The sequence below is a fragment of the Anser brachyrhynchus genome (genome assembly GCF_964034855.1).
Source record: "Anser brachyrhynchus genome assembly, chromosome: 2".
In the NCBI taxonomy this organism is placed as follows: domain Eukaryota; kingdom Metazoa; phylum Chordata; class Aves; order Anseriformes; family Anatidae; genus Anser; species Anser brachyrhynchus.
The window spans coordinates 160,611,318-160,631,905 of NC_137695.1; the positions used below are offsets into that span (position 1 = coordinate 160,611,318).

At 54.9% G+C, this 20,588-nt stretch overlaps 1 protein-coding gene across 1 annotated transcript; it reads right to left on the reverse strand.

Moving 5' to 3' along the window:
- Positions 1-17,381: 17,381 nt before the first annotated feature.
- On the reverse strand, positions 17,382-17,989 carry LOC308191354 (feather keratin 1-like). Its single transcript, XM_080583682.1, has 2 exons — positions 17,969-17,989; positions 17,382-17,764 (listed from the first exon to the last, which is right to left on the reverse strand). The coding sequence occupies exon 2, from the start codon at positions 17,742-17,744 to the stop codon at positions 17,424-17,426; it is 321 nt and encodes a 106-aa protein (XP_080439808.1). The 5' UTR covers positions 17,745-17,764; positions 17,969-17,989; the 3' UTR covers positions 17,382-17,423.
- Between the last annotated feature and the right edge of the window lie 2,599 nt (positions 17,990-20,588).

The window sequence follows — 20,588 nt, forward strand, 5'->3', positions numbered from 1 at the left end:
TGTCTTGATGGTATCTGTCAGGGGTGGTGTCCAGAAAATCCCAATGGGAAAGAGAGTAGTTCAGTGCGTGCTGACTTCTATTGGTGCAGCCCTGGAGATGGCTGGCTTTCTGGGCCGCGAGTGTACATCGCTGGCTCACATTGAGATGTTTCTCCACCAATACCCCCAAGTCATTCTCTGTGGGGCTGCTCTCAATCCACTCGTTGCTCAGGCTGTATTGATGGTGGGGATTGTCTCGACCCAAATGCAGGACTTTGCATTCGGCCTTGTTGAACTCCTTGAGGTTTGCTTGGGCCCACCTGTCAAGCCTGTCAAGGTCCTTCCAGATGGCATCCCTTTCCTCTAAGGTGTCGGCCCCCCCACAGAGCTTGGTGCCATGTGCAAACTTGCTGAGGGCCCGCTCCATCCCACTGTGTATGTCAGGGGCAAGGAGGTGAGATAACACAGGTCCCAGGACAGACCCCTGAGAGAAAGCACTCCTCCATTTTATCTACCTGGGCATCGAAGTGTTGGCCGCTACTCCTTGAATGTGCTCATCCAGCCAATTAGTTGTCTGCTAAGTGGTCTGTCCATCAAATCTGTGACTCCTCTTGTTTAAAAACCAGGATACATGTAAGAGTGCTGTCTAGCTGCTTCCTGAACAGCAACAGGCTTGGGCCCTGCCGGCCTGCTGAGCCCTGCTTAATGTTGAGTGAAGTTGAAGGAGTGTTGGGAGCAGAAAAGAAGGGGAGACATCACAGGCTGACATGCACGAGAACTTTATTGTGGAAAAAAAGAGTGCAAACACTTGCAGAGTAGAAGGGACCTGTTCTGTGGTGCAAGTAGTGCAACCATCAGCCTGTGTCCCATGGTACAGCAGGTTTTCGCAGAGCCCCAAGGTCTTCGTGCACTGCAATAGAATCAGCACATGAGAGGTGCCGGGTGGGTTTGTAGCTGGGAGTAAGCCATTGCAGTGGAGAGTACTGGACATGGAAGACGGTGGAAGGAGAACAAGGAAGTGAGAGAGGAGTAGGCTGTCCATCAGCCATGTTTCCAGGCAGCATGGACTGGCCCCGTTCCCTGAGAGAGTGCGGAGTGCCCTGAGAAGAAGAGCCGAGGCTGGGGAGCCTGTGCGCTATGAAGAGCGCGGAGGTGCGTCCTCAGTCGAAGAGCTGGCTTGCATGGAGTTGGAGGCTTCTGTCAGGGGTGTTGGTGTGGGTCCTTAGCAGGGGTAGCAGGCCCTTCCGCCAGAGAAGCAGCCCAGGCCTCCAAGGCCAAAGCCTCCAAAGCCACCGGAGGAGATGGGCACTCCCTGGGAGCTGAGGTTGCTGCCCACGGCAGCTGATGCGGAGGATCCAACGGCGGTGTTCTGGGGGAAGGAGCTGAGGATGGGTCCTGGCAGAGTGACCACCACGGTGGAAGGCTGGATGACGACGTGGGAGTCCTCGCACTGCCTGACACAGGGCTCGTTGCAGCTGTTAGCCAGCGGGGTGGGTCCGCAGGGGCGGCAGATGTCGTAGCAGGACATGTCTGTGGTGCGGAAGGTCCCTGGAAGAGAGGGTGCTGGGAAGTCAGAGGGTGTTGGCGTGAGGAGCGGTGCTGGGGGAGGCCAAGGGAGTGGGGAGGCCTAGGGTGGGACTTTGGGGAGTATGGCGGTGGTGAAGCAGAAGGGCTGTTGAGGCTGGGGGCAGAAAGAGTCTGGAGAGATGGGTCCAGTGTGGCGGGTGAAGGAGGGGAGCGGGGCTTAGGCTCACCTTGTTGGGCGCAGAGGAGAAGGCGTCGGGAGGAGTGTGTGAGGGTGCGAGGCGCAGGGCCGCTTTTATGCTGGGTCACGAGTGCCCGCGGGGCGAGAGAGCCTTTGCGCATGACAGCATTTGGCGTGAGCTGCTCTTATATGCCAAAACCCATCAAGTAATGAGGTGGGGTGTGTTGTCCCCACAATGCTCCATCTTCATTTCCTCCTGTTGAGGATGTTGGAAGTGGCGGAACATTTCAAGTGAGAGTATTAAAGGGATATTTCCTGAAGGTTCGTTAAAGGGCTGGCAGAAGATGCATGCATGACATGGGAGAAGTGCATTGTTGTCAGTGAGGTCATGGTTTGGCACTCCTGAGGTGTGGTCGGTGGCTCTGTTGTGAGGAGGGGGCCCCCGTTGTTGGCATCCCCAGCAGGCTGGTCAGGGCTTCTCAGGTATGCTGGGCGTGATGCGCTACCACTTGCATCACATTCACTCCCTCCGTGCCTTCATCCCAACTCACGAGCCTGCTTTTAGCCCTTGTCTTTCCTGTTTGGTGTGCTGCATTGGTGGCTTGGTGGTCATCTTGTAGGTAGAGGGTGTATCTGGGAGCAAGTGGGCTCCCTGTCTTGTCCTTGGGGCCGCAGTCAAAAGAGGCAGAGGAGGGGAGTTTGCATAGCAGGATGTTGTAGTCGCGGGCCTGTCTTAGGGCTGACAGGACTAAGTGCGTTGGGAGTCCTGCCATGCTTCCCAAAGGGTTGCGTTGGCGACTCCGTAGCGCTCCCTTTTGTGGGGCCAGCATGTTGACAGCCGGGGCTTTGGCCTCCTGCAGTTTGGTGGGAGTCCCTTAGGCTGTTCTTTGTGGTGGGGGTTAAGGGGGAATCCTATTTCTGTGCGTGGTGTTCAACGTTGAGACAGACGATATGGACGTTTTAGAGGGGAGCTGGAGGTGTGTATGCTGCTTGTAGCTGTGAACATGGGGCCCCAGTGGTGATGGTTGCATTGCGAGGATTGGGGAATGGCAAGTGCAGCCCCTGATCTGCCGAGGTGAGTGTTTTGTAGGCTGTCCCACTGGAGCTTGTTGACGAGGATGATGGGGAGGCTGTGTAGCTGGTTATGCAGGAGTCCGTGGGACCTGACAGGCTGCACCTGCAAATGCTGAGTGTCGTGGCTGATACGTTTTCAATAAATAGCTCTCTCAGTTACCTTTGAAAAGTCACGGCGACTGGGAGAGGTTCCTGAAAAGTGGAAGAGACTCATCCCACTCTTATGTTCAAAAGATGAAGGAGGAATGTCTGGGAAACTGCAGCCTGGTCAGCCTGAGGTCAGAGTCTGGGAAGGTTCTGAAGGAAATCCTCCCAGAATGTGTTCTCAAGTACGGAAAAGTGATGGAGAGTAGTCAGCGTGGATTTATAGAGAGCATATCCCCTGTGTGCCTACATAGCATCTTCTACGGAGAAGTGACTGACGTCCTACATATATGACTCTGTGATAGTGTTTGTTGTGAAGGTGTAGGATCACAGAGGCACAAAAAACATCGCTTATTGGCTCAGCACTGGGCAGCGGCAGGTCCCTTTGTAGATGGCTGAAAGAGGCCCTTATCAAACATGGGGCAACTGCTGGATTGTTCTCATAGAGGCCACCCCTGCAGCCCCCACTACCAAAACCTTGCCACGTAAAAACAGAACACTAGGGGAGGTCTTGTGGCACTTTTCAACCTGATCTTGAACCGTGTATTTATACAGGGTGAAGTGGGAGTCATCATAGAATCATAGAATGGCTCACCTTGGAAGGGACCTTAAGGATCATCTAACGCCAGCCCCCTGCCGGAGGCAGGGATGCCACCCACCAGATCACGTTGGCCAAGGCCCCATCCAGGCTGGCCTTGAACACCTCCACGCCTGGGGTAACCACAACTTCTCTTGGCAACCTGTTCCAGTGCCTCATCCTCTCACAGTGAAGAATTTCCTTTTCATGTCTAGTCTAAATCTATCCTCTTTTAGTTGAAGACCATTCCCCCTTGTCCTATCATTATCTACCCAAGGAAAGAGACGTTCTCCGTCTTTTTCAGAAGACCCCTTCAAGAACTGAAAGGTCTCAAGGAAGTCTCCGCAGAGCCTGCACTTCTCCAGGCTGAACATCCTGAGCTCTCTGAGCCTTCTTTCATAGGGGAGGCGCTCAAGGTGGTGCCTCACGAGGACAGAGCAGAGGGGGACAATCACGTCCCTCGACCTGCTGGTCACACCTCTGTTGAAGCAGCCCAGGGTGCAGGTGGCTTTCTGGGCTGCAGGCGTGCACTGCTGGGTCCTGTCGAGCCTTTGGTCCACCGGAACAACCCAAGTCCTTCTCTGCAGGGCTGCTCTCAATGAGTTCTTCTCCCAGTCTGTCCTCCTGACTGGGATTGCCCCGACCCAGGTGCAACACCTTGAACTTGGACTTGTTGAAGCTCATGTGGTTCACATGAGCCCGCTTCTGCAGCCTGTCCAGGTCCCTTTGGCTGAAGAGCGTTGAGTGAAGAAAGGAGGAGTGTCAGGCTGGCATGCATTAGAACTTTATTGAGGAAGACTCATGAAAAGGAAGGAGCACAAACAGAAGGGCCGTGGTCAGAGGTGCAAGCAGAGTGACCATCAGCAGCTATGCATTTTGTGTGGGAGCTATTCCCAGAGCACGGAGATGAGAGCGTCCTCAGTCCATGAAGTGGCTTGCAGGGCATTGTTAGCTGCTGTCAGGGGTGCTGGCGTGGGTCCTTAGCAGGGGTAGCAGGCTCTTCTGCCAGAGAAGCAGCCCAGGCCTCCAAGGCCCCAGCCTCCAAGGCCCCATCCTCCAAAGCCTCCAGAGGAGATGGGCACTCCCTGGGAGCTGAGGTTGCTGCCCACGGCAGCTGATGCGGAGGATCCAACGGCGGTGTTCTGGGGGAAGGAGCTGAGGATGGGTCCTGGCAGGGTGACCACCACGGTGGAAGGCTGGATGGCGACGTGGGAGTCCTCGCACTGCCTGACACAGGGCTCGTTGCAGCTGTTAGCCAGCGGGGTGGGTCCGCAGGGGCGGCAGATGTCGTAGCAGGACATGTCTGTGGTGCGGAGGGTCCCTGGAAGAGAGGGTGTTGGGAAGTCGGAGGGTGTTGGGGGCACGAGAAGCAGTGCTGGGGGAAGCCAAGGGAGTGGGGAGGCCTGGGGTTTTGCGGAGCATGGCAGTGGGGAGGCGGAAGGGCTGCTGAGGCTGGGGGGGGAGGGCGTATGAAGAGCTAGGCCTGTTGGGGTGGGTGAAGGAAGGGGGTGGGGTTCAGGCTCACCTTGTTGGGCGCAGGGGAGAAGGCGTCGGGAGGAGTGTGTGAGTGTGAGAGGCGCAGGGCCGACTTTTATGCTGGTCCTTGAGTGCCCGCGGGGTGAGAGAGCCTTTGCGCATGACAGCATTTGGCGTGAGCTGCTCTTGCATGCCAAAGCCTGGCAAGTAATGAGGTGGGGTGTGGTGTCCTTCCCACAACTCGACCTTTTCATTTCCTCCTGTTGAGGACATGGTGTTGGGTCGTGGTGGCACCTTCAAAGTGAGAGTATTAGAGGCTGGAGCATTTCTGTGAAAGGTGCATGGCAGGGCAGGTAGATGATGTGGCCAAAGGCTGGCTGAGGTGTGGTGTCATGAGTGAGGTCTTTGCATGGCATTTATGTGGTGTGGCCCAGCCACACTGGGCTTTGTGGCTGTGAGGAAATCATTGCAGTGGAGCGTATCGGGCATAGAAGAGGGTGCTATGAAAAGAAGGAATGAGAGATGAGTAGGTCCTACACTGGCCATGTTTCCTGACACCGTAGGCTTCCTCGCCTTTCCTCCAAAGCCAAGGCCACCAGAAAAGTCAAGCCTTGACGCTCTGCTTGATGGGACGTTTTGGGCTGGGTGGGGAGGTCCGTGAGCGGCCCTGAGATTCATGAAAGGCGGAGGACAAGAGGTACTGTCAGAAAGGACCAGCTGGGAGCCATTGTGTTATTGGGGGTGATATTTGGCATTTGTGTCAAGGGAGAAACCTATTTCTCTGCCCAGTGTTTGATTTTCTGAAAGGTGATTTGGACATTTCAGACGGAACTGGAGGCATGTGGTCTGCAACTCCAAAGTGTGGGCGAATGTCAAGGCCTTCCACTGCTTAGCCAAGGTGAGTGTTTTGCAGGCTGTCCAACAGGTGAGTGGTGCGTGTTGCTGAGGAAGACGGGGAGGCTGTGCCACTGGATGTGCTTAAGTGCACAGGACCTATCAGGTTGCACCCACAAATGCTGAGAGTCCTGGCTGAAATCTTCACAAGGCTACATTCAGCTTTCTTTGAAAGTTCTTGGTGACTGGGTTCCTGAAGACTGGAATAGACTCATCCCACTCTGATGTTCAACAAGATGGAGAAGGAAGGTCTGGGAAACTGCAGGCTGGTCACTCTGTCATCCGTCGCTGGGAATGTTTTGAAAGAAATCCTCCTGCAAAGCATTGACAAGCCCATGAACGGTAAGAAAGAGATGGGGACTAGTCAGCATGGATCTACAAAGAGCAGATCATACTTGAGCCTTCTCAGTGTCTTCTACGTTGAAGTGACGTGCTGGGTGGACAAGGGGAGAGCAGGAATTGTTGCTTACCTTGCCTTTAGTAAAGGCTTTGATGATTGCTCCAATGACATGGCCATTCAGAAGCTGAGGAAGTACGGGTCTCTTTGAGAAAGAGCCATGGTTGGGGATTTGGTGAGCCCAAGATCCAGCCTCATCTCAGAGGCGCAACCGTCATTCTATGACATTGATTGAAGTGTCTTGATGGTATCTGTCAGGGGTGGTGTCCAGAAAATCCCAATGGGAAAGAGAGTAGTTCAGTGCGTGCTGACTTCTATTGGTGCAGCCCTGGAGATGGCTGGCTTTCTGGGCCGCGAGTGTACATCGCTGGCTCACATTGAGATGTTTCTCCACCAATACCCCCAAGTCATTCTCTGTGGGGCTGCTCTCAATCCACTCGTTGCTCAGGCTGTATTGATGGTGGGGATTGTCTCGACCCAAATGCAGGACTTTGCATTCGGCCTTGTTGAACTCCTTGAGGTTTGCTTGGGCCCACCTGTCAAGCCTGTCAAGGTCCTTCCAGATGGCATCCCTTTCCTCTAAGGTGTCGGCCCCCCCACAGAGCTTGGTGCCATGTGCAAACTTGCTGAGGGCCCGCTCCATCCCACTGTGTATGTCAGGGGCAAGGAGGTGAGATAACACAGGTCCCAGGACAGACCCCTGAGAGAAAGCACTCCTCCATTTTATCTACCTGGGCATCGAAGTGTTGGCCGCTACTCCTTGAATGTGCTCATCCAGCCAATTAGTTGTCTGCTAAGTGGTCTGTCCATCAAATCTGTGACTCCTCTTGTTTAAAAACCAGGATACATGTAAGAGTGCTGTCTAGCTGCTTCCTGAACAGCAACAGGCTTGGGCCCTGCCGGCCTGCTGAGCCCTGCTTAATGTTGAGTGAAGTTGAAGGAGTGTTGGGAGCAGAAAGGAAGGGGAGACATCACAGGCTGACATGCACGAGAACTTTATTGTGGAAAAAAAGAGTGCAAACACTTGCAGAGTAGAAGGGACCTGTTCTGTGGTGCAAGTAGTGCAACCATCAGCCTGTGTCCCATGGTACAGCAGGTTTTCGCAGAGCCCCAAGGTCTTCGTGCACTGCAATAGAATCAGCACATGAGAGGTGCCGGGTGGGTTTGTAGCTGGGAGTAAGCCATTGCAGTGGAGAGTACTGGACATGGAAGACGGTGGAAGGAGAACAAGGAAGTGAGAGAGGAGTAGGCTGTCCATCAGCCATGTTTCCAGGCAGCATGGACTGGCCCCGTTCCCTGAGAGAGTGCGGAGTGCCCTGAGAAGAAGAGCCGAGGCTGGGGAGCCTGTGCGCTATGAAGAGCGCGGAGGTGCGTCCTCAGTCGAAGAGCTGGCTTGCATGGAGTTGGAGGCTTCTGTCAGGGGTGTTGGTGTGGGTCCTTAGCAGGGGTAGCAGGCCCTTCCGCCAGAGAAGCAGCCCAGGCCTCCAAGGCCAAAGCCTCCAAAGCCACCGGAGGAGATGGGCACTCCCTGGGAGCTGAGGTTGCTGCCCACGGCAGCTGATGCGGAGGATCCAACGGCGGTGTTCTGGGGGAAGGAGCTGAGGATGGGTCCTGGCAGAGTGACCACCACGGTGGAAGGCTGGATGACGACGTGGGAGTCCTCGCACTGCCTGACACAGGGCTCGTTGCAGCTGTTAGCCAGCGGGGTGGGTCCGCAGGGGCGGCAGATGTCGTAGCAGGACATGTCTGTGGTGCGGAAGGTCCCTGGAAGAGAGGGTGCTGGGAAGTCAGAGGGTGTTGGCGTGAGGAGCGGTGCTGGGGGAGGCCAAGGGAGTGGGGAGGCCTAGGGTGGGACTTTGGGGAGTATGGCGGTGGTGAAGCAGAAGGGCTGTTGAGGCTGGGGGCAGAAAGAGTCTGGAGAGATGGGTCCAGTGTGGCGGGTGAAGGAGGGGAGCGGGGCTTAGGCTCACCTTGTTGGGCGCAGAGGAGAAGGCGTCGGGAGGAGTGTGTGAGGGTGCGAGGCGCAGGGCCGCTTTTATGCTGGGTCACGAGTGCCCGCGGGGCGAGAGAGCCTTTGCGCATGACAGCATTTGGCGTGAGCTGCTCTTATATGCCAAAACCCATCAAGTAATGAGGTGGGGTGTGTTGTCCCCACAATGCTCCATCTTCATTTCCTCCTGTTGAGGATGTTGGAAGTGGCGGAACATTTCAAGTGAGAGTATTAAAGGGATATTTCCTGAAGGTTCGTTAAAGGGCTGGCAGAAGATGCATGCATGACATGGGAGAAGTGCATTGTTGTCAGTGAGGTCATGGTTTGGCACTCCTGAGGTGTGGTCGGTGGCTCTGTTGTGAGGAGGGGGCCCCCGTTGTTGGCATCCCCAGCAGGCTGGTCAGGGCTTCTCAGGTATGCTGGGCGTGATGCGCTACCACTTGCATCACATTCACTCCCTCCGTGCCTTCATCCCAACTCACGAGCCTGCTTTTAGCCCTTGTCTTTCCTGTTTGGTGTGCTGCATTGGTGGCTTGGTGGTCATCTTGTAGGTAGAGGGTGTATCTGGGAGCAAGTGGGCTCCCTGTCTTGTCCTTGGGGCCGCAGTCAAAAGAGGCAGAGGAGGGGAGTTTGCATAGCAGGATGTTGTAGTCGCGGGCCTGTCTTAGGGCTGACAGGACTAAGTGCGTTGGGAGTCCTGCCATGCTTCCCAAAGGGTTGCGTTGGCGACTCCGTAGCGCTCCCTTTTGTGGGGCCAGCATGTTGACAGCCGGGGCTTTGGCCTCCTGCAGTTTGGTGGGAGTCCCTTAGGCTGTTCTTTGTGGTGGGGGTTAAGGGGGAATCCTGTTTCTGTGCGTGGTGTTCAACGTTGAGACAGACGATATGGACGTTTTAGAGGGGAGCTGGAGGTGTGTATGCTGCTTGTAGCTGTGAACATGGGGCCCCAGTGGTGATGGTTGCATTGCGAGGATTGGGGAATGGCAAGTGCAGCCCCTGATCTGCCGAGGTGAGTGTTTTGTAGGCTGTCCCACTGGAGCTTGTTGACGAGGATGATGGGGAGGCTGTGTAGCTGGTTATGCAGGAGTCCGTGGGACCTGACAGGCTGCACCTGCAAATGCTGAGTGTCGTGGCTGATACGTTTTCAATAAATAGCTCTCTCAGTTACCTTTGAAAAGTCACGGCGACTGGGAGAGGTTCCTGAAAAGTGGAAGAGACTCATCCCACTCTTATGTTCAAAAGATGAAGGAGGAATGTCTGGGAAACTGCAGCCTGGTCAGCCTGAGGTCAGAGTCTGGGAAGGTTCTGAAGGAAATCCTCCCAGAATGTGTTCTCAAGTACGGAAAAGTGATGGAGAGTAGTCAGCGTGGATTTATAGAGAGCATATCCCCTGTGTGCCTACATAGCATCTTCTACGGAGAAGTGACTGACGTCCTACATATATGACTCTGTGATAGTGTTTGTTGTGAAGGTGTAGGATCACAGAGGCATAAAAAACATCGCTTATTGGCTCAGCACTGGGCAGCGGCAGGTCCCTTTGTAGATGGCTGAAAGAGGCCCTTATCAAACATGGGGCAACTGCTGGATTGTTCTCATAGAGGCCACCCCTGCAGCCCCCACTACCAAAACCTTGCCACGTAAAAACAGAACACTAGGGGAGGTCTTGTGGCACTTTTCAACCTGATCTTGAACCGTGTATTTATACAGGGTGAAGTGGGAGTCATCATAGAATCATAGAATGGCTCACCTTGGAAGGGACCTTAAGGATCATCTAACGCCAGCCCCCTGCCGGAGGCAGGGATGCCACCCACCAGATCACGTTGGCCAAGGCCTCATCCAGGCTGGCCTTGAACACCTCCACGCCTGGGGTAACCACAACTTCTCTTGGCAACCTGTTCCAGTGCCTCATCCTCTCACAGTGAAGAATTTCCTTTTCATGTCTAGTCTAAATCTATCCTCTTTTAGTTGAAGACCATTCCCCCTTGTCCTATCATTATCTACCCAAGGAAAGAGACGTTCTCCGTCTTTTTCAGAAGACCCCTTCAAGAACTGAAAGGTCTCAAGGAAGTCTCCGCAGAGCCTGCACTTCTCCAGGCTGAACATCCTGAGCTCTCTGAGCCTTCTTTCATAGGGGAGGCGCTCAAGGTGGTGCCTCACGAGGACAGAGCAGAGGGGGACAATCACGTCCCTCGACCTGCTGGTCACACCTCTGTTGAAGCAGCCCAGGGTGCAGGTGGCTTTCTGGGCTGCAGGCGTGCACTGCTGGGTCCTGTCGAGCCTTTGGTCCACCGGAACAACCCAAGTCCATCTCTGCAGGGCTGCTCTCAATGAGTTCTTCTCCCAGTCTGTCCTCCTGACTGGGATTGCCCCGACCCAGGTGCAACACCTTGAACTTGGACTTGTTGAAGCTCATGTGGTTCACATGAGCCCGCTTCTGCAGCCTGTCCAGGTCCCTTTGGCTGAAGAGCGTTGAGTGAAGAAAGGAGGAGTGTCAGGCTGGCATGCATTAGAACTTTATTGAGGAAGACTCATGAAAAGGAAGGAGCACAAACAGAAGGGCCGTGGTCAGAGGTGCAAGCAGAGTGACCATCAGCAGCTATGCATTTTGTGTGGGAGCTATTCCCAGAGCACGGAGATGAGAGCGTCCTCAGTCCATGAAGTGGCTTGCAGGGCATTGTTAGCTGCTGTCAGGGGTGCTGGCGTGGGTCCTTAGCAGGGGTAGCAGGCTCTTCTGCCAGAGAAGCAGCCCAGGCCTCCAAGGCCCCAGCCTCCAAGGCCCCATCCTCCAAAGCCTCCAGAGGAGATGGGCACTCCCTGGGAGCTGAGGTTGCTGCCCACGGCAGCTGATGCGGAGGATCCAACAGCGGTGTTCTGGGGGAAGGAGCTGAGGATGGGTCCTGGCAGGGTGACCACCACGGTGGAAGGCTGGATGGCGACGTGGGAGTCCTCGCACTGCCTGACACAGGGCTCGTTGCAGCTGTTAGCCAGCGGGGTGGGTCCGCAGGGGCGGCAGATGTCGTAGCAGGACATGTCTGTGGTGCGGAGGGTCCCTGGAAGAGAGGGTGTTGGGAAGTCGGAGGGTGTTGGGGGCACGAGAAGCAGTGCTGGGGGAAGCCAAGGGAGTGGGGAGGCCTGGGGTTTTGCGGAGCATGGCAGTGGGGAGGCGGAAGGGCTGCTGAGGCTGGGGGGGGAGGGCGTATGAAGAGCTAGGCCTGTTGGGGTGGGTGAAGGAAGGGGGTGGGGTTCAGGCTCACCTTGTTGGGCGCAGGGGAGAAGGCGTCGGGAGGAGTGTGTGAGTGTGAGAGGCGCAGGGCCGACTTTTATGCTGGTCCTTGAGTGCCCGCGGGGCGAGAGAGCCTTTGCGCATGACAGCATTTGGCGTGAGCTGCTCTTGCATGCCAAAGCCTGGCAAGTAATGAGGTGGGGTGTGGTGTCCTTCCCACAACTCGACCTTTTCATTTCCTCCTGTTGAGGACATGGTGTTGGGTCCTGGTGGCACCTTCAAAGTGAGAGTATTAGAGGCTGGAGCATTTCTGTGAAAGGTGCATGGCAGGGCAGGTAGATGATGTGGCCAAAGGCTGGCTGAGGTGTGGTGTCATGAGTGAGGTCTTTGCATGGCATTTATGTGGTGTGGCCCAGCCACACTGGGCTTTTTGGCTGTGAGGAAATCATTGCAGTGGAGCGTATCGGGCATAGAAGAGGGTGCTATGAAAAGAAGGAATGAGAGATGAGTAGGTCCTACACTGGCCATGTTTCCTGACACCGTAGGCTTCCTCGCCTTTCCTCCAAAGCCAAGGCCACCAGAAAAGTCAAGCCTTGACGCTCTGCTTGATGGGACGTTTTGGGCTGGGTGGGGAGGTCCGTGAGCGGCCCTGAGATTCATGAAAGGCGGAGGACAAGAGGTACTGTCAGAAAGGACCAGCTGGGAGCCATTGTGTTATTGGGGGTGATATTTGGCATTTGTGTCAAGGGAGAAACCTATTTCTCTGCCCAGTGTTTGATTTTCTGAAAGGTGATTTGGACATTTCAGACGGAACTGGAGGCATGTGGTCTGCAACTCCAAAGTGTGGGCGAATGTCAAGGCCTTCCACTGCTTAGCCAAGGTGAGTGTTTTGCAGGCTGTCCAACAGGTGAGTGGTGCGTGTTGCTGAGGAAGACGGGGAGGCTGTGCCACTGGATGTGCTTAAGTGCACAGGACCTATCAGGTTGCACCCACAAATGCTGAGAGTCCTGGCTGAAATCTTCACAAGGCTACATTCAGCTTTCTTTGAAAGTTCTTGGTGACTGGGTTCCTGAAGACTGGAATAGACTCATCCCACTCTGATGTTCAACAAGATGGAGAAGGAAGGTCTGGGAAACTGCAGGCTGGTCACTCTGTCATCCGTCGCTGGGAATGTTTTGAAAGAAATCCTCCTGCAAAGCATTGACAAGCCCATGAACGGTAAGAAAGAGATGGGGACTAGTCAGCATGGATCTACAAAGAGCAGATCATACTTGAGCCTTCTCAGTGTCTTCTACGTTGAAGTGACGTGCTGGGTGGACAAGGGGAGAGCAGGAATTGTTGCTTACCTTGCCTTTAGTAAAGGCTTTGATGATTGCTCCAATGACATGGCCATTCAGAAGCTGAGGAAGTACGGGTCTCTTTGAGAAAGAGCCATGGTTGGGGATTTGGTGAGCCCAAGATCCAGCCTCATCTCAGAGGCGCAACCGTCATTCTATGACATTGATTGAAGTGTCTTGATGGTGTCTGTCAGGGGTGGTGTCCAGAAAATCCCAATGGGAAAGAGTAGTTCAGTGCGTGCTGACTTCTATTGGTGCAGCCCTGGAGATGGCTGGCTTTCTGGGCCGCGAGTGTACATCGCTGGCTCACATTGAGATGTTTCTCCACCAATACCCCCAAGTCATTCTCTGTGGGGCTGCTCTCAATCCACTCGTTGCTCAGGCTGTATTGATGTTGGGGATTGTCTTGACCCAAATGCAGGACTTTGCATTCGGCCTTGTTGAACTCCTTGAGGTTTGCTTGGGCCCACCTGTCAAGCCTGTCAAGGTCCTTCCAGATGGCATCCCTTTCCTCTAAGGTGTCGGCCCCCCCACAGAGCTTGGTGCCATGTGCAAACTTGCTGAGGGCCCGCTCCATCCCACTGTGTATGTCAGGGGCAAGGAGGTGAGATAACACAGGTCCCAGGACAGACCCCTGAGAGAAAGCACTCCTCCATTTTATCTACCTGGGCATCGAAGTGTTGGCCGCTACTCCTTGAATGTGCTCATCCAGCCAATTAGTTGTCTGCTAAGTGGTCTGTCCATCAAATCTGTGACTCCTCTTGTTTAAAAACCAGGATACATGTAAGAGTGCTGTCTAGCTGCTTCCTGAGCAGCAAGAGGCTTGGGCCCTGCCGGCCTGCTGAGCCCTGCTTAATGTTGAGTGAAGTTGAAGGAGTGTTGGGAGCAGAAAGGAAGGGGAGACATCACAGGCTGACATGCACGAGAACTTTATTGTGGAAAAAAAGAGTGCAAAGGCTTGCAGAGTAGAAGGGACCTGTTCTGTGGTGCAAGTAGTGCAACCATGAGCCTGTGTCCCATGGTACAGCAGGTTTTCGCAGAGCCCCAAGGTCTTCGTGCACTGCAATAGAATCAGCACATGAGAGGTGCCGGGTGGGTTTGTAGCTGGGAGTAAGCCATTGCAGTGGAGAGTACTGGACATGGAAGACGGTGGAAGGAGAACAAGGAAGTGAGAGAGGAGTAGGCTGTCCATCAGCCATGTTTCCAGGCAGCATGGACTGGCCCCGTTCCCTGCTAGAGTGCGGAGTGCCCTGAGAAGAAGAGCCGAGGCTGGGGAGCCTGTGCGCTATGAAGAGCACGGAGGTGCGTCCTCAGTCGAAGAGCTGGCTTGCATGGAGTTGGAGGCTTCTGTCAGGGGTGTTGGTGTGGGTCCTTAGCAGGGGTAGCAGGCCCTTCCGCCAGAGAAGCAGCCCAGGCCTCCAAGGCCAAAGCCTCCAAAGCCACCGGAGGAGATGGGCACTCCCTGGGAGCTGAGGTTGCTGCCCACGGCAGCTGATGCGGAGGATCCAACGGCGGTGTTCTGGGGGAAGGAGCTGAGGATGGGTCCTGGCAGAGTGACCACCACGGTGGAAGGCTGGATGACGACGTGGGAGTCCTCGCACTGCCTGACACAGGGCTCGTTGCAGCTGTTAGCCAGCGGGGTGGGTCCGCAGGGGCGGCAGATGTCGTAGCAGGACATGTCTGTGGTGCGGAAGGTCCCTGGAAGAGAGGGTGCTGGGAAGTCAGAGGGTGTTGGCGTGAGGAGCGGTGCTGGGGGAGGCCAAGGGAGTGGGGAGGCCTAGGGTGGGACTTTGGGGAGTATGGCGGTGGTGAAGCGGAAGGGCTGTTGAGGCTGGGGGCAGAAAGAGTCTGGAGAGATGGGTCCAGTGTGGAGGGTGAAGGAGGGGAGCGGGGCTTAGGCTCACCTTGTTGGGCGCAGAGGAGAAGGCGTCGGGAGGAGTGTGTGAGGGTGCGAGGCGCAGGGCCGCTTTTATGCTGGGTCACGAGTGCCCGCGGGGCGAGAGAGCCTTTGCGCATGACAGCATTTGGCGTGAGCTGCTCTTATATGCCAAAACCCATCAAGTAATGAGGTGGGGTGTGTTGTCCCCACAATGCTCCATCTTCATTTCCTCCTGTTGAGGATGTTGGAAGTGGCGGAACATTTCAAGTGAGAGTATTAAAGGGATAGTTCCTGAAGGTTCGTTAAAGGGCTGGCAGAAGATGCATGCATGACATGGGAGAAGTGCATTGTTGTCAGTGAGGTCATGGTTTGGCACTCCTGAGGTGTGGTCGGTGGCTCTGTTGTGAGGAGGGGGCCCCCGTTGTTGGCATCCCCAGCAGGCTGGTCAGGGCTTCTCAGGTATGCTGGGCGTGATGCGCTACCACTTGCATCACATTCACTCCCTCCGTGCCTTCATCCCAACTCACGAGCCTGCTTTTAGCCCTTGTCTTTCCTGTTTGGTGTGCTGCATTGGTGGCTTGGTGGTCATCTTGTAGGTAGAGGGTGTATCTGGGAGCAAGTGGGCTCCCTGTCTTGTCCTTGGGGCCGCAGTCAAAAGAGGCAGAGGAGGGGAGTTTGCATAGCAGGATGTTGTAGTCGCGGGCCTGTCTTAGGGCTGACAGGACTAAGTGCGTTGGGAGTCCTGCCATGCTTCCCAAAGGGTTGCGTTGGCGACTCCGTAGCGCTCCCTTTTGTGGGGCCAGCATGTTGACAGCCGGGGCTTTGGCCTCCTGCAGTTTGGTGGGAGTCCCTTAGGCTGTTCTTTGTGGTGGGGGTCAAGGGGGAATCCTATTTCTGTGCGTGGTGTTCAACGTTGAGACAGACGATATGGACGTTTTAGAGGGGAGCTGGAGGTGTGTATGCTGCTTGTAGCTGTGAACATGGGGCCCCAGTGGTGATGGTTGCATTGCGAGGATTGGGGAATGGCAAGTGCAGCCCCTGATCTGCCGAGGTGAGTGTTTTGTAGGCTGTCCCACTGGAGCTCGTTGACGAGGATGATGGGGAGGCTGTGTAGCTGGTTATGCAGGAGTCCGTGGGACCTGACAGGCTGCACCTGCAAATGCTGAGTGTCGTGGCTGATACGTTTTCAATAAATAGCTCTCTCAGTTACCTTTGAAAAGTCACGGCGACTGGGAGAGGTTCCTGAAAAGTGGAAGAGACTCATCCCACTCTTATGTTCAAAAGATGAAGGAGGAATGTCTGGGAAACTGCAGCCTGGTCAGCCTGAGGTCAGAGTCTGGGAAGGTTCTGAAGGAAATCCTCCCAGAATGTGTTCTCAAGTACGGAAAAGTGATGGAGAGTAGTCAGCGTGGATTTATAGAGAGCATATCCCCTGTGTGCCTACATAGCATCTTCTACGGAGAAGTGACTGACGTCCTACATATATGACTCTGTGATAGTGTTTGTTGTGAAGGTGTAGGATCACAGAGGCACAAAAAACATCGCTTATTGGCTCAGCACTGGGCAGCGGCAGGTCCCTTTGTAGATGGCTGAAAGAGGCCCTTATCAAACATGGGGCAACTGCTGGATTGTTCTCATAGAGGCCACCCCTGCAGCCCCCACTACCAAAACCTTGCCACGTAAAAACAGAACACTAGGGGAGGTCTTGTGGCACTTTTCAACCTGATCTTGAACCGTGTATTTATACAGGGTGAAGTGGGAGTCATCATAGAATCATAGAATGGCTCACCTTGGAAGGGACCTTAGGGATCATCTAACGCCAGCCCCCTGCCGGAGGCAGGGATGCCACCCACCAGATCACGTTGGCCAAGGCCCCATCCAGGCTGGCCTTGAACACCTCCACGCCTGGGGTAACCACAACTTCTCTTGGCAACCTGTTCCAGTGCCTCATCCTCTCACAGTGAAGAATTTCCTTTTCATGTCTAGTCTAAATCTATCCTCTTTTAGTTGAAGACCATTCCCCCTTGTCCTATCATTATCTACCCAAGGAAAGAGACGTTCTCCGTCTTTTTCAGAAGACCCCTTCAAGTACTGAAAGGTCTCAAGGAAGTCTCCGCAGAGCCTGCACTTCTCCAGGCTGAACATCCTGAGCTCTCTGAGCCTTCTTTCATAGGGGAGGCGCTCAAGGTGGTGCCTCACGAGGACAGAGCAGAGGGGGACAATCACGTCCCTCGACCTGCTGGTCACACCTCTGTTGAAGCAGCCCAGGGTGCAGGTGGCTTTCTGGGCTGCAGGCGTGCACTGCTGGGTCCTGTCGAGCCTTTGGTCCACCGGAACAACCCAAGTCCATCTCTGCAGGGCTGCTCTCAATGAGTTCTTCTCCCAGTCTGTCCTCCTGACTGGGATTGCCCCGACCCAGGTGCAACACCTTGAACTTGGACTTGTTGAAGCTCATGTGGTTCACATGAGCCCGCTTCTGCAGCCTGTCCAGGTCCCTTTGGCTGAAGAGCGTTGAGTGAAGAAAGGAGGAGTGTCAGGCTGGCATGCATTAGAACTTTATTGAGGAAGACTCATGAAAAGGAAGGAGCACAAACAGAAGGGCCGTGGTCAGAGGTGCAAGCAGAGTGACCATCAGCAGCTATGCATTTTGTGTGGGAGCTATTCCCAGAGCACGGAGATGAGAGCGTCCTCAGTCCATGAAGTGGCTTGCAGGGCATTGTTAGCTGCTGTCAGGGGTGCTGGCGTGGGTCCTTAGCAGGGGTAGCAGGCTCTTCTGCCAGAGAAGCAGCCCAGGCCTCCAAGGCCCCAGCCTCCAAGGCCCCATCCTCCAAAGCCTCCAGAGGAGATGGGCACTCCCTGGGAGCTGAGGTTGCTGCCCACGGCAGCTGATGCGGAGGATCCAACGGCGGTGTTCTGGGGGAAGGAGCTGAGGATGGGTCCTGGCAGGGTGACCACCACGGTGGAAGGCTGGATGGCGACGTGGGAGTCCTCGCACTGCCTGACACAGGGCTCGTTGCAGCTGTTAGCCAGCGGGGTGGGTCCGCAGGGGCGGCAGATGTCGTAGCAGGACATGTCTGTGGTGCGGAGGGTCCCTGGAAGAGAGGGTGTTGGGAAGTCGGAGGGTGTTGGGGGCACGAGAAGCAGTGCTGGGGGAAGCCAAGGGAGTGGGGAGGCCTGGGGTTTTGCGGAGCATGGCAGTGGGGAGGCGGAAGGGCTGCTGAGGCTGGGGGCAGAGGGCGTATGAAGAGCTAGGCCTGTTGGGGCGGGTGAAGGAAGGGGGTGGGGTTCAGGCTCACCTTGTTGGGTGCAGGGGAGAAGGCGTCGGGAGGAGTGTGTGAGTGTGAGAGGCGCAGGGCCGACTTTTATGCTGGTCCTTGAGTGCCCGCGGGGCGAGAGAGCCTTTGCGCATGACAGCATTTGGCGTGAGCTGCTCTTGCATGCCAAAGCCTGGCAAGTAATGAGGAGGGGTGTGGTGTCCTTCCCACAACTCGACCTTTTCATTTCCTCCTGTTGAGGACATGGTGTTGGGTCGTGGTGGCACCTTCAAAGTGAGAGTATTAGAGGCTGGAGCATTTCTGTGAAAGGTGCATGGCAGGGCAGGTAGATGATGTGGCCAAAGGCTGGCTGAGGTGTGGTGTCATGAGTGAGGTCTTTGCATGGCATTTATGTGGTGTGGCCCAGCCACACTGGGCTTTGTGGCTGTGAGGAAATCATTGCAGTGGAGCGTATCGGGCATAGAAGAGGGTGCTATGAAAAGAAGGAATGAGAGATGAGTAGGTCCTACACTGGCCATGTTTCCTGACACCGTAGGCTTCCTCGCCTTTCCTCCAAAGCCAAGGCCACCAGAAAAGTCAAGCCTTGACGCTCTGCTTGATGGGACGTTTTGGGCTGGGTGGGGAGGTCCGTGAGCGGCCCTGAGATTCATGAAAGGCGGAGGACAAGAGGTACTGTCAGAAAGGACCAGCTGGGAGCCATTGTGTTATTGGGGGTGATATTTGGCATTTGTGTCAAGGGAGAAACCTATTTCTCTGCCCAGTGTTTGATTTTCTGAAAGGTGATTTGGACATTTCAGACGGAACTGGAGGCATGTGGTCTGCAACTCCAAAGTGTGGGCGAATGTCAAGGCCTTCCACTGCTTAGCCAAGGTGAGTGTTTTGCAGGCTGTCCAACAGGTGAGTGGTGCGTGTTGCTGAGGAAGACGGGGAGGCTGTGCCACTGGATGTGCTTAAGTGCACAGGACCTATCAGGTTGCACCCACAAATGCTGAGAGTCCTGGCTGAAATCTTCACAAGGCTACATTCAGCTTTCTTTGAAAGTTCTTGGTGACTGGGTTCCTGAAGACTGGAATAGACTCATCCCACTCTGATGTTCAACAAGATGGAGAAGGAAGGTCTGGGAAACTGCAGGCTGGTCACTCTGTCATCCGTCGCTGGGAATGTTTTGAAAGAAATCCTCCTGCAAAGCATTGACAAGCCCATGAACGGTAAGAAAGAGATGGGGACTAGTCAGCATGGATCTACAAAGAGCAGATCATACTTGAGCCTTCTCAGTGTCTTCTACGTTGAAGTGACGTGCTGGGTGGACAAGGGGAGAGCAGGAATTGTTGCTTACCTTGCCTTTAGTAAAGGCTTTGATGATTGCTCCAATGACATGGCCATTCAGAAGCTGAGGAAGTACGGGTCTCTTTGAGAAAGAGCCATGGTTGGGGATTTGGTGAGCCCAAGATCCAGCCTCATCTCAGAGGCGCAACCGTCATTCTATGACATTGATTGAAGTGTCTTGATGGTATCTGTCAGGGGTGGTGTCCAGAAAATCCCAATGGGAAAGAGAGTAGTTCAGTGCGTGCTGACTTCTATTGGTGCAGCCCTGGAGATGGCTGGCTTTCTGGGCCGCGAGTGTACATCGCTGGCTCACATTGAGATGTTTCTCCACCAATACCCCCAAGTCATTCTCTGTGGGGCTGCTCTCAATCCACTCGTTGCTCAGGCTGTATTGATGGTGGGGATTGTCTCGACCCAAATGCAGGACTTTGCATTCGGCCTTGTTGAACTCCTTGAGGTTTGCTTGGGCCCACCTGTCAAGCCTGTCAAGGTCCTTCCAGATGGCATCCCTTTCCTCTAAGGTGTCGGCCCCCCCACAGAGCTTGGTGCCATGTGCAAACTTGCTGAGGGCCCGCTCCATCCCACTGTGTATGTCAGGGGCAAGGAGGTGAGATAACACAGGTCCCAGGACAGACCCCTGAGAGAAAGCACTCCTCCATTTTATCTACCTGGGCATCGAAGTGTTGGCCGCTACTCCTTGAATGTGCTCATCCAGCCAATTAGTTGTCTGCTAAGTGGTCTGTCCATCAAATCTGTGACTCCTCTTGTTTAAAAACCAGGATACATGTAAGAGTGCTGTCTAGCTGCTTCCTGAACAGCAACAGGCTTGGGCCCTGCCGGCCTGCTGAGCCCTGCTTAATGTTGAGTGAAGTTGAAGGAGTGTTGGGAGCAGAAAAGAAGGGGAGACATCACAGGCTGACATGCACGAGAACTTTATTGTGGAAAAAAAGAGTGCAAACACTTGCAGAGTAGAAGGGACCTGTTCTGTGGTGCAAGTAGTGCAACCATCAGCCTGTGTCCCATGGTACAGCAGGTTTTCGCAGAGCCCCAAGGTCTTCGTGCACTGCAATAGAATCAGCACATGAGAGGTGCCGGGTGGGTTTGTAGCTGGGAGTAAGCCATTGCAGTGGAGAGTACTGGACATGGAAGACGGTGGAAGGAGAACAAGGAAGTGAGAGAGGAGTAGGCTGTCCATCAGCCATGCTTCCAGGCAGCATGGACTGGCCCCGTTCCCTGCTAGAGTGCGGAGTGCCCTGAGAAGAAGAGCCGAGGCTGGGGAGCCTGTGCGCTATGAAGAGCGCGGAGGTGCGTCCTC